Source organism: Canis aureus, chromosome 33 (assembly GCF_053574225.1).
Source record: "Canis aureus isolate CA01 chromosome 33, VMU_Caureus_v.1.0, whole genome shotgun sequence".
In the NCBI taxonomy this organism is placed as follows: Eukaryota; Metazoa; Chordata; class Mammalia; order Carnivora; family Canidae; genus Canis; species Canis aureus.
Window position 1 is genome coordinate 10482522 of NC_135643.1, and position 13082 is coordinate 10495603.

Here is a 13082-nt window from a genome sequence, read left to right on the forward strand (position 1 = left end):
GTGGGGTAGAGACTGGCAGTGATGAGTGCAATAAGTGTGAGAGGGAGATTACAGCACCATGCTTGCACAGATGCCCAAGAGAGAACCACCTGGAAAAAAAGACCAACAAGGGATCCCTGGGTGGCTCAGCCGTTAAGTGCCTGCCTTCGGCCTCGGACGTGATCTGGGAGTCCTGGGATCGAGTCCCACATCAGGCTCCCTGTGTGGAGCCTGCTTCTCACTCTGCCTGTGTCTTTCTCTCTCTCTCTCTGTCTCTGTCTCTGTCTCTGTCTCTCATGAATAAATAAATAAATGAAATCTTTAGGGAAAAAAAAAAAAAAAAAACAAGTAGCAGCCAGCCTTAATGTTGGAGTACCCTAGGGTATGGTCCTTGCCCTTGATTTCTTTTCTATCAACTCATGTTTCGGTGAGCTCATCTAATTAGAAGACTTTAAATACTGTCCATAATGCCAGTGCCCCCTAAAATGTATCTCCAGTTCAAACCTTTCTCCCAAATACCAGATCCAGCTGCCTACTTGATACCCCCCTTTGAATATCTAAGATATCTTAAACATAGTAGGTCCCAAAGTAAAGTTCTGATTCCTACCACCATCTCCCAACCCCTACCTCAGCAACCTATGGTCTGCCTCATTGATGACACTCCATCCTTTGCATTACTGAGACCAAAATCTTGGAGTCATCCTGATTATTTTTTCCCTTGCTTCACATCCAGTTTGTCAGGAAATTTTGTTGTCACTACCTGTGAAATACATTTGGGTTCCAATAGGAACTCACCACCCCTACTACTACTATGTGCTTCCAGGCCATCATCATCTCATACCAGATATTAATGGATTGCCTTTCTTTTTGGTCTCCTAGTTTGTTCCCTTTTATTGCTAATTTGAAGTGAATTGCTTGTAGACTGTTTTGTAATACCTATGACATGGGAAAAATCAGTATGTGGATAACCTCCTTTGGCAAAGAAAATATTGCACTGCCCTATTTGAGCTCTTGTTAGCTGGATTGTATAATATTTGTGCATGAAATACCCAAGAAGGCACTTTTAACAGAAAATGTGTAAAGTGTTTGTGAAAGATAATATCCCTAGGCTTACGAACTGTGATTATTCATTAAAACATATTTACCATAAGAATTATGAGATATATTTTTCATTGCCTGATGTGGATTGGGTGGGATTATAAGGACCACTGGTGGGTAACTCAGTTTCAGGGCCACCTAAAATATGCTAACTGATGAAAGGATACATTCAAACATGTTTTTTCTTCCTTGACACAGTAACTAAAGACAAGTTTCAGGTTCATAAAAAATGCAGGAGAACATAGAATTGTCTTTTTAATCTTCAGAAAAGCAATGAATTTTAATTGTTTACTTTTTATTAACATAAGTCAAATTCTGATGATCAGACTCTTGATCACAAGTAGAGGTTAAAAAGTCAGAAAGGATGGATGATTCGTTCTAATAAAAGTTATTTTCAGAAAAGTATAGATAACCATAGTATGTTTAACAAATTGTACCATAGACTTTTGTCAGTTTCTTATGATTTTTTTTTAAAGATTTTATTTATTTATTCTAGAGAAAGAGAGGCAGAGGCACAGACAGAGGAAGAAGCAGGCTCCATGCAGGGAGCCCAACATGGGACTCAATCCCGGGTCTCCAGGATCACAGCCCAGACTGAAGGCGGCGCTAAACTGCTGAGCCACCTGGGCTGCCCTTATGATTTGACTTAGAAAGATATTAGTACAACCTATTCAGAATGAATAATAGTGGCATTGGCAGACCCAGGCCTTTTGTTACTTTCCTATAACAGTTTCTTGAGTCTGTAATCTAGTTCATGTAGCAGTTACTTTAAAATGTGTATTAACTTCCTTTTGAAATGGGAGGACAAAATAATATTCCCTCTATTAAGTCTATTTTGTTGAGTTTAATGTATACCTTTACTTTTGGGAGTAGGCCTGCTAAAATCCAAGGAAATTAAAAAAAAATACTCATAAACATGTGCTGTTAAGTACCCATACAGGCAAACATTAAAACAAACAAACAAAAATTTTTTTTTAATAAAATAAAAATTAGAGGCACCTGGTTGCTCAGTCAGTTAAACATCTACCTTCAGCTCAGGTTATAATCCCAGGGTCCTAGGATAGAGGCCTGCTTCAGGCTCCCTGCTCAGTGGGGAACCTATTTCTCCCTCTCCCTCTGCCTGAAGCTCCCCCTGCTTGTGCTTTCTCTCTCTCTCTCTCTCTCTCTCTCTCTCTCTCAAGCAAATAAAATCTTAGAAAAAAAATTAATTAAAATTAAATAAATAAATAAACAAACAAATAAATAAAATGTTAGGGACCCCTGTGATCACATTTGGTAGTACAAAAGCTGTCTAAAATTCTAGTGAAATAACAAATGTACACAAGACAAAAAATCTGAATTCAGACAAATATATATTTTGATGCAAGAGACTTTTTAATAGTTGAAAGCTTTACTAATTCCAAATCTGATGAATTATCAAAGGAATTATTTTCTATGTTTCAGAACATTATAGTCTAAATTAGGAGAGCTTAGACCCATAAATGGGCTATAAGGAGATCCATTATTCTCTTTGTACAAAACTTTATATTTATTATCTATTTCCTCAAAAAAGAGACCATACTTTTCACCAAATCCACATAAGAACCCACGATCTTCCCAAAGTGTAAGAACTACTTGATCTTTATGCACATCTATATCACTGTGGTAAAGGTTTTGAACCGAATTTAATTTTTATGACTGACAATGAAAGTTCTCTATTTCTGCTCTCCAAAGTTTACCAACTAAACTTTAAAAAGTTAAGACAAATCAAGGTGATGTTGTTAATAATGCTAGCAGTAGTAGATATATGAAACCCATTCTCTTTGTAACATGTTAATTTGGTGTATGTAACTACATGTTAACATATGTATGAATAGGTTGGGATAGTCATTTAAATGATCTATACTTATAATGGTAAGCAGTTTCTTTTTCTTTTTCCCTTTCTTTTTTCTGTGTGGTTATAAACCAGTAAGCATAGCTGATCCTGCTGCCCTTGGTTTCATCATTTCTCCATGGTCTCTGCTGTTGCTGCCATCTGGTAGTGTGTCATTTACAGATGAAAATATTTCCAATCAGGATCTTCGTGCATTCACAGCACCAGAGGTTCTTCAAAATCAGTCACTAACTTCTCTCTCAGATGTTGAAAAGGTAACTCTTAAGTGTTTTTTGCTTGATTTTGTTTTTTATTTTAGTAGGGGTAGGGAAAGTAAAAGATGCTGGGCTACCCTGCCTCAACCCTCTGAAAAAAAGCCATTGAATTTTAAATGATCATATATTCAAGAAGTTCATATTTATTTTAAGAATCCAGAATGGTTTTATAAAAATTTATGGATCTAAGAAAAAATACTTTTTAAATGTGAACCATTATTAATTCATGTTTTAAAATCTGTATTAAATGCCTGCTGTGCGTAAAGCACTGTGCTTGTGAGGAAGATGCAAAAATAACTAGAAAAATTGATCCTGATCGGAGCACCTGGTGGCTTAGTCAGTTAAGCATCCAACTCTTGATCTCAGCTCAGGTCTCGATCGTCTAGGTTGTGAGTTCAGGCCCCACACTGGGCTCTGCACTGAGTGTGAAGCCTATTTAAAAAAAAAAAATAGATCCTGATCAACATGTTAGAACAATCATAATATATGGATTGAAATAAATGCTATATACAAGGATAGAGTATATTAAGAAGCTGGAAGAGGAGCAATTAATTTTTAGCATAGAATAATAATTACAGAAAAGATAGCATTTGTATTAGGCTATGAAGAATGAATAGAATTTTAAAAAGTAAAAATAAGTAGAAATGAGCTTTCCACTCAAGGTTATTAGTATATGTAATGATAAGAGGTAAGAAATTATCCTTTGTGATAGGGGAATGTTTGGTTAGACCAGCTAGACTAGAGCATTAGCTATTTGCAAGGCTGTGGATAAAGAGAAGAAGGCTATTTAATCAGAATAAAGAAGACTTTGAACACCAGACCTTGAGACTTTCTTCTGAGACATATTTTTACAAGAGTGATGTGATATGATTCGTGATTTTTTAGAGGGTAAGTTTGACAAAAGTGGATAAGTAGGTAAGATGAAATATTGTATAGGAATTGTATTATATAGGAATCTATGCAGTATACAGAATCTAAACTGCACACACACATAACAGAATGTATAGGAATTGTATAGAAATCTAACTGAGGAGTTTTAATAATCTGGGGGAAAGAACTGAAAATCATGTAATGTCTTGAGAATATAAAGGCATGGATGAAGGGGATACAATGGAAGGGAAGCTGACAAAGTTTGACAATTCATTTGATGGAACAATTAAGAAGGAAAAGTTTATGATGGGAATATCCAGTATGAGGATGGCAATATTATTGACATCAGATCTAATTTCATTGTCAAGGCTATTAAAAAATTTATATATATGTATGAATAGTGTATCCAGCTGTGATAATTTAAATATGGAACTTTGAAGAATTCAGAATTGGGTATGAATCATTTCCCATACATTATTCCACGTAAGTGTAAAGATTAATCTAATAATTTCCTAATAGTAAAATTATTAAATGAAAAAGTATGTGCATTTTATTTTAAAGATTTATTTATTTGAGGGAAGGAGTGAGAGCTAGAGAAAGTAGGAGCTGGGGGAAGGGCACAGAAAGGGAATCTTCAAATAGACTCCTTGCCCCATCACAGGGCTTAATTTCAGGACCCTAATCATGACCTGAGCTGAAGCCAAGAGTCGGGAGCTTAACAAATTGAGCCCACACAGGTGCCCCATGTGTGCATTTTAAATTTTGATATACATTGCCCAATTGCCATGTGAAGGAATTGCACTAATTTATCCTTCTATCACTGACAATGAATGTTTCTCTTTTCAGATAGGATGAGGGATTGAGAAGGTAAGAAAGAAAGTGTGTGTATGTATGTATGTGTGTGTGCGTGCACGTGTGTCTGTTGGTTAAGCTAATAGAGGGCATCTTGATTTGAGCCATTGTGTTTCTGAAAAAAGACTGACTAGCACTGATAGAGAATCCAGGTTTATCTATCTTGTATATTCCATGAACTCCTTAAGGATTTTGGGCGGTACAAGCAAAGGAACAAGTGAACAGAGACAATAACTATGAGATAGAGGTAATAATTAAGGCATTAGCCAAAACAAATTTTTATTACATCAAACAAGGTATTTGAAAGGGACTTTATATGTTATAGAATGTATACAGTGTTGGTCAGTTATATATATCATGAAGGTAATCAAATGTATTGATGGTGTCTAATTAAGCTGGATAGCATATATATATATATATATTTATGTATTGTTACTATTTAAATAGCATGTATTCATTCTGTACACTCTCTGTGGTTCACTTAATAATTTTTTTAAGAAAGATTTACTTATTCTTTTGAGAGAGAAAGCACACAAGCAGGGGAGGGAGTAGTGGGAGAGGGAGAGAAATCTCAAACAGACTCCCTGATGAGCATGGAGCCTGACACATGGCTCCATCTCCTGACCCTGAGATCATGACCCAGCCAAAATCAAGAGTGGGACACAACCAATGGAGCCATGCAGGTACACCTAATAATAAACTTTTAAAAGATAGAGGGTAATTGGAATATAGGAAATAGATATGGTGTTTGTGCAAATTATTTAACCCTTGAGATCTCTAGATCTTAATTGAACTTAAGGATATCTACAAACCAATGAAATAGCAAACTAAGTTTTGCATGTCTGAGCACTTTTGAGGAACAATGCCTATAACTTTATCAGTCTCTCAAGCAGATCTGGTGACCTCAGAAAAACTAAGAAACACTGCAATAAAGTCAGGAAAGACTTAGTTTAAGAACTTCTACTGATTTTTAGTAGGTTTTCTTCTAATTATAAAAAGTTTTGAACAGGTGTTTATGAATTCTTGAAAGCATTTAAAATCCACAATAAAAGAGAAAAGTGCTTAGTAGAAATTTCAGGTGCACAAGTGCTTTTCTAATTTGCTAAAGGCTTTCCCATTTTGCCCTGTGATGCAAGATACCCAAACAAGTAAACTGCCCTGTGTTTAGGTATAACTGTTAGAGCACATGGTTGGGAAAATGATTTGATGCCTCCCTATTACTAGGCTGAGTGTTTAGGAGCCAGTGCTGGGATAGGATGTGTGTGGCATTGTTACCATTAATGTGTTAAAGCTGATTTCTTAGTGAATCTAATTCGAACTTCTGGTTTACCTCATGCCTCAAAAGCTCCAGTGCAATTCTAAATATAAAGAAAATTAAAGTCAAGTTTTTTAATCCCATTCCTGTTTGTAATGTAAATATAAAGAAAAGGTCAGAGGAATAGTCATATATTCTAGTATTCTTTTGGAGGGGGGCAAAAGAACATACATTTATTTGATGACTAATGGCCAATAAATTTATGGAAACAGATTGACTTAATATTGTTAGTATGGAAGTTAAAAATTAAAAATCATTATTCTAGGGGCCTCTGGATGGCTTAGTCGGTTAAGTATCTGCCTTTGGCTCAGGTCATGATCCCAAGGTCCTGGGATTGAGTCTCACATCGGGCTCCCTGCTCAGTGAGGAGCCTGCTTCTCCCTCTCCCTCTACCTGCTGCTCTGCCTGCTGCTCTACTTGTGCTCTCTCTCTGTCAAATAAATAAATAAAATCTTTTTAAAAATTTGTTATTCTAGTATTCTGATTTTAATGGGACAGAGGTGTACTATAGAAGGATGGTAACTGCATGTCATTACTTCTGAGTTAAGGATATGTCATTAACTAGTATTCAATACATGCTTACCATTGATGGCATATAAAACTTCTAAAAATAATTTCAATGCCTAGCACAATATCGTGAATAATAATGAGTATTTAGTAAGATCTTGATGCATAAAAATGTTCTCTTTATTCAACGGAACTTGTTTTGTAAACTGTATATATACAGTTGTATGAAAAAATTTACCTCACTACCAGCTCTATAAACAGGCACTTTCATTTATTTGCCTTAAAATTTTACTTTTCAAGATAACATGCCTCTATAAAACTACACAGGTTTATACAGGTCACACTAAGCTTTTTGATCCTCTGGCTTTTCTGTTTTACTTGATAATTGTTCACTTCCTGCTTGCATAGCACATGCTGTGCTTAATTTGGCAATTCTTTTGAAACCAGTTTGCTGGAATTGGAACCTGAATCAAATTCTTGTTGTGATTTGTCTTCAAGAATATTGATATGCTCAGGGATTTTTACTATATCCCTGGTAAACTAAAGAAATCTTACTTTAAGTGTTTATTGCCACTAATTTGTAGTCTAAATGTCAGGAATATGGCTCCTATTACCTCTGTTCTTCTTGAATATCACGGGTCATCTTTATAACAGTAATACTGGAAACTCACTTCTCCAACCTTAGCAGAAGCCTCAACTGAACTTGTCAAGAAAAGATCAGGGGTACCTAGCTGGCTCAGTCAGTGGAGCATGTGACTCTTGATCTCACAGCGATATAAGTTCAAGCCACACATTCGGTATAGAGATTACTTAAAAATAAAAGACCAAATTCCCTTACCACATTATTCTATACTTACTCTATATTAAATCTTATTAATGCATCCTTTCTCCCCTCCTTCCCATTTCTTTATTCATCCATAAATTTGACAAGGATATTTGTTATATGATAGGCACTATGCAAATCACTAAAGAAACTCCAAGATTGTCTAGTGCCAGAGTCCAATAGGTGGTAACATAGTTAAATTGAACATTTTAAATGCTGGAGTTGTGGAGATATCTATGTCACACTCACTAGGATGGCTATCATAAAAGAATAGAAAATAGCAAGTATTATCAAGGATGCAGAGAAAATGGAACTTTTATGTACCGTTTTTAAGAATGTAAAATGATGTGACTATTATGGAAAACAGTATGGACATTCCTGTGTGACTACAGTGTGATCTAACAATCTCACTTCTGGGTATATTTCCAAAAGAATCCAAAGTGAGATCTTGAAGAGATATTTTTATACCCATATTCATGGTGACATTATTCTTAATACCCCTGAGGAAGCAATTCAAATGTCCAGTGATGGATGAATGGATAAAGAGAATGTGCCATACACACCCAGGGGAATATTATGCAGCTTTAAAAAGGAAATCCTGTCACATCCTACAACATGGGTGACCCTTTGGACATTATGCTAAGCAAAAAAACCAATCATACAAAGACAAATACTGTATGGTTATACTCCTGTGACATATCTACAGTAGTCAGATCATAGAAACAGAAAGTAAAAATGTGATTACCTAGGGCTGATGAGAGGGGGAAGGAGGAATTTGTCCTTAGTGGGTATAGTTTCAGTTTTGCAAGATGAAGAAGTTCTAGAGATCTGGTATACAACAATGTGAATATACCTTGTCCAGTCCATCATGAATGACCAGTGCCACAAACACTTTCTAATCATCTCCCTGCCTTCAGTCTTGACCTTGTCCAGTCTGTTCTTTAATTATGGTCAGTGCATTTTTGAAAACCCATATCCGAACTTGTCCTTTTGCTGCTTAAAATTATTCAGACTCTCCATTTCTCTTGAAGGAGCTCTAGACTCCTTACCATGGCCTCTGAGGGTGTACTGCACCAGCCTTTCCTCTGAGCTCTATGTTTCTGCCATTTCTGGACTTGAAGAAGCTCTAGACTCCTTACCATGGCCTCTGAGGGTGTACTGCACCAGCCTTTCCTCAAACTCTATGTTTCTGCCATTCTGGACTTATTGTAATGTCTTAGATGCACTGAGTGCTTTTTTCTTCTTAACCCTTGCACATTCCTTTCCTTCAGCCTCAAGTACTCTTTCGTGCCATCTGACTCTTGTCTCATGCCCTCATTGCCTTCTTTTCCCTATTTGTACTTTCCATATACTCTCTTGTACATGATGTTATCTTGTCTTGTTTACTATAGCAGAAGATTTGAGATAGAAAGGACCCTGCCTGTCCTACTCATTGTTATATTATCCCCTCTGCTCTGTACTGATGGTTCTCAAAGTGTTGTCCTCCAGCCAACAACATCAGAATTATATGGGAACTTGTTAGAAAAGCAAGTTCTCAGATCCTACACCAGATCTACTAAATCAGAAACCCTAGAGATAGGACCCACTGTCTGTATTTTACCAGATGATTCTGATCTGCAGTGAAGTTAAAGAAACATTGCTCTATGCCATATCTGCCACTTACAGTCTCTCAAATTTGTTGAGTGAGTAGAAACAATTCAGAATTTTTTCACCCAAAGATATTTATGCTTTGTTGCTATTAAATGCAGAGCCACACAATCTCAAGGGGTTTTGCTAAAAGGAGCTATGTAGCACACATAAAGCAGCTCTTATTTCTTCACAGAGATCACTGAGTGAAAGCTATCTGCATATCAGACTGCAGTACTTTACCCAGTGTCTCATGATTAGTAAGCAAATCTTCAAAGACTTAACGTCTCCTCTTTAGAGGATGCCTGTAGAAGTAGAAGGTGTTCTATGAGCCTTCTGGGTGATGACTGTTTCATTAGTATCCCATTTTATTTTTCAACAAATATTTATCAAGTGTGGGTTCTGAGTAAAATTTCTGGCTTTGTCACTTGAAAGATATGTGACCCCATACAACTTGCCTACCTTTCTATGCCTCAGGTAACTTATATATAAAGGGATAATGATAGTATTTGCCTCATAAGGTTATTAGAAAATTAAATAATACCTATAAAATACTTAGAACAGTACCCAGCACAGTGTAAACACCCACTAAATATTTCTATTATATGTTAAGTGCTGTCCTGGTATAGAGTGGTAAATGGGACAAAGTCCTCCCACTTATGGAGTTTACATTCCAGCCCATTTTAACTATAAAGAAAAAAATATATATTTCTGTTCCCTGTGAGTTATATTACCTTGCTCACTTAAGTGCCCTTCTATCCATGTCACATTTTTGTTGTATCTTTATCTCTGACTCCTCCCTTTTCACATATTCACTTAATTGTCTGAATATCTTAAGTCTACTTCCCAAGTTTAGTTATACTTGTCATTTCTAATTCCAAAGGCCTGAGAACCAGGAGAACAGATGATGTGATTCAGTCTGAAAGCCAGCAGGCCTGAGACCCAGGAAGAGCTGATGTTTCAGTTCAAGTCCAAAATCAAGAAAACTAATGTCTTAGTTCAGAGGCAGTCACACAGAAAGATATTTTCTGTTCTTCAGGAATGGATAAACCATTTTGTTCTATTCAGGCCTTAAAATGATTGAATAAGACCCACCCACATTAGAGAGAGCAATCTGCTTTACTCAGTCCACTGAATTAAATGTTAATTTCATTCAAAAAACTCTCACAAAAATTCCAGAGTAATGTTTGACCAACTATCTAGGCATCCTTGGTCCAGTCAAGTTGACACAGAATTAATCATTACACTATATACATAGATGATAAACAAATATAAGATTTCATAACCTAATTTTAAGAATTATGCTGATTTATATAGTCATGCATAAAAATTATTAATATATAGTAATTCATTTAGCATATTGAGAAGTAAATAAAATAATCTTAAAGCACTCAGAATCACAAATCAATATTAGTGTGTTAAGAGAAATAAATTTGAATATGTAATTAGTTCTTTATGCTAAAGCCATGAGAAGTGTGTTTCATATATGAGGCTCTTGAAAAAGGTGTTCTTTGAAAAGAAACCTAAAAGGAAATATACAAATAGCCTGGACTATGCTCTCTTGAACTTAATGTACGTTTAATTAAGTTCAGCAGGCATATATTGCATATATACTATGTACAAGTTCTGTGTTAGCTGCTAAGAGGTATAGTAAGATGTATAAAAAGACTTCCTTAAGGAATACAAACATGGACCCATCTTAATTATATTATAGGCAATATTAATTGACTGTTTCATTAGAGATGCAAATGAAATATAACTATACATGAAAGAGAGAATGCTTTTTCCTGTTTGCGATAATATGTATTGCATACATTTCTAGACCATCAATAATGTGTAAGAATTTTATTGACAGATGAAGAAAGGAATTCTTGGTAGAAAGAAGTACTTAAGAAAAATTAAACAGAAGAATTTATTTTGGCAATAGAATTATTTAGTAGTGCTGAAGTATTTAGGTTATGATAGGCAAAAGAGTAATAATAGGGAAACTTAATAAATCTGGCTAGGAAAAGGAGGTAGAGGCAAGTCAGAATGAACCTTGTTTGTCATTATGAAAAATTGAGATTTCTTTAAAATTGGGATCTGAAAATATTTGAAAAAGAGGAACAACTTTTCCAGTCTGGAATCTGGAATGATTTAAGAGACAAATTTGGAGTAGGTTAAAGTGTTGTGAAAGTGTAAGAAGGATATTCAATTTTATTTGTGTACACCTCACCTGTTTCGAAAGAGAATTTGAGACCGTTTAGAGAACTTAAAAAAAAAAAGGTGAGAAAATAAGTGCAAAGTGAAAGTAAGACGAGAAAATAAGATGGCACTGGAGTAGGATTATACAGTATCAATTGAGATGGGCTAGAAGTTTAACTCTTGGGTTTCTCAACAGGTGGAAAAATGGGAAATGATTACTTATAATATTAACTGTCATCACTTTCATCTCACTTCCTGTTTCACAGTAAAGAAGTAGAAGGATCCCACTACCAGATTACACATAAATTCCCACATTCTTGGTCTCCTTACGACAGATGACTTGTCCGAGTGCCTCTGTAAAGCCAACTCCTTTACTTATCCTTTAACTTCCACCTCCTTATTCAGCAGTGTACTCCCAACAACCTCTGCTCTCTCCTGCAGTTCCAGTTTTCCCTATTGGATCACTCCTATCAGCAGAGAAATGGGTAGTTATTTTTGTAATCTTTAAGAAGCGTACAAACAATGCAAAAACTCTTTTCACCAGCTTCTTTCTCCATCCACTACCCCATCCATTCTTAGTGAGAAAAATGCTAATCAAAACTTCAGTGTAGAAAAAAAAAATTTCCATAGGATTTTTTTCTTTATCAAAACTGTAGATGAGTTACTCTTCAATCCATAATCTCAGAGAATCAATTCAAGAGAAATACCTACATGTACAAAATGACGTCACATATATCTCTTGCTAAATTAAAAATGTAAGTGCAGAGTAATTTTTAAAGTTTCTGACATTATGAAAAAAATTTATTTGTGGGGCACCTGGCTGGCTCAGTCAATAGAGCATGCAGCTCTTGATCTTGAGGTCATGAGTTGGAGCCCCACATTGGGCATAGAGATTACTTCATTTTAAAAAGAAGAAAGAATATGTTTGCATGAGTTTGCATAAAGAAACTTTAAGAAGTAAAAAAATTATTCATAGATGTTAGGCTGGGGAGTTAAGGGGAAAAGTCTGTTCTGATAATTTCCAGTTTTTTCTATTTTAAGCTCTTAACATTTATGTAAGATATGAAATGATGATTTTTCTCAAATCATATGTTATACTTTATCTGGGACAAAAAGTCATGAATATACAGTACTCACTAAATTTTTCTTTTTTTTAGTACTTGCTAAAGTTTTAAGGTTGTTTTTTTTTTTTTTTTTTTTTTTACACCATAAAATGATTTTTTTAATTCTATCCCTAGATCCATATTTATTCTCTTGGAATGACATTGTATTGGGGGGCTGACCATGAAGTGCCTCAGAGCCAAGTAAGTCTAATCTGCACATCTGTACAGCTTTACTCTTTTTTAAAAAGTTCTTGCTTATATTATTTAAGTTCTACAGCATGTTATTAGGCATACCAGTGTTTCTATGCTGTTTGTTGTCATAGTCTCAGAATGGTATAATGCAATACTAAAGCCATTATGGTTCTCAGAATGTTTATAGAAATATAGCAGTTACTACCTACATTTCAACATTTAGTCCGGGATGTAGTGACTTCTTCAAAAATTATAGCAAGAAAAATGGGAGTTTACTATATTTCTTCTAATGTAATGTTTGGTAAGAGGGATTGTAAATGTTGATGATTCATTCTTTTTTTTATTTTATTTTATTTTATTTTATTTTATTTTATTTTATTTTATTTTATTTTATTTTATTTTATTT

At 35.1% G+C, this 13082-nt stretch overlaps 1 protein-coding gene across 9 annotated transcripts in view; it reads left to right on the plus strand.

The window, feature by feature from the left end:
• Window positions 1-13082, plus strand: part of PTPN13 (protein tyrosine phosphatase non-receptor type 13) — a 202668-nt gene that overhangs the window by 75153 nt on the left and 114433 nt on the right. For all 9 annotated transcript variants that reach the window (XM_077882792.1, XM_077882784.1, XM_077882787.1 and 6 more), the window contains exons 3-4: window positions 3026-3204; window positions 12620-12685. In XM_077882792.1, the coding sequence (XP_077738918.1) occupies window positions 3026-3204; window positions 12620-12685 (245 nt within the window). The remainder of the gene's footprint in view (window positions 1-3025; window positions 3205-12619; window positions 12686-13082) is intronic.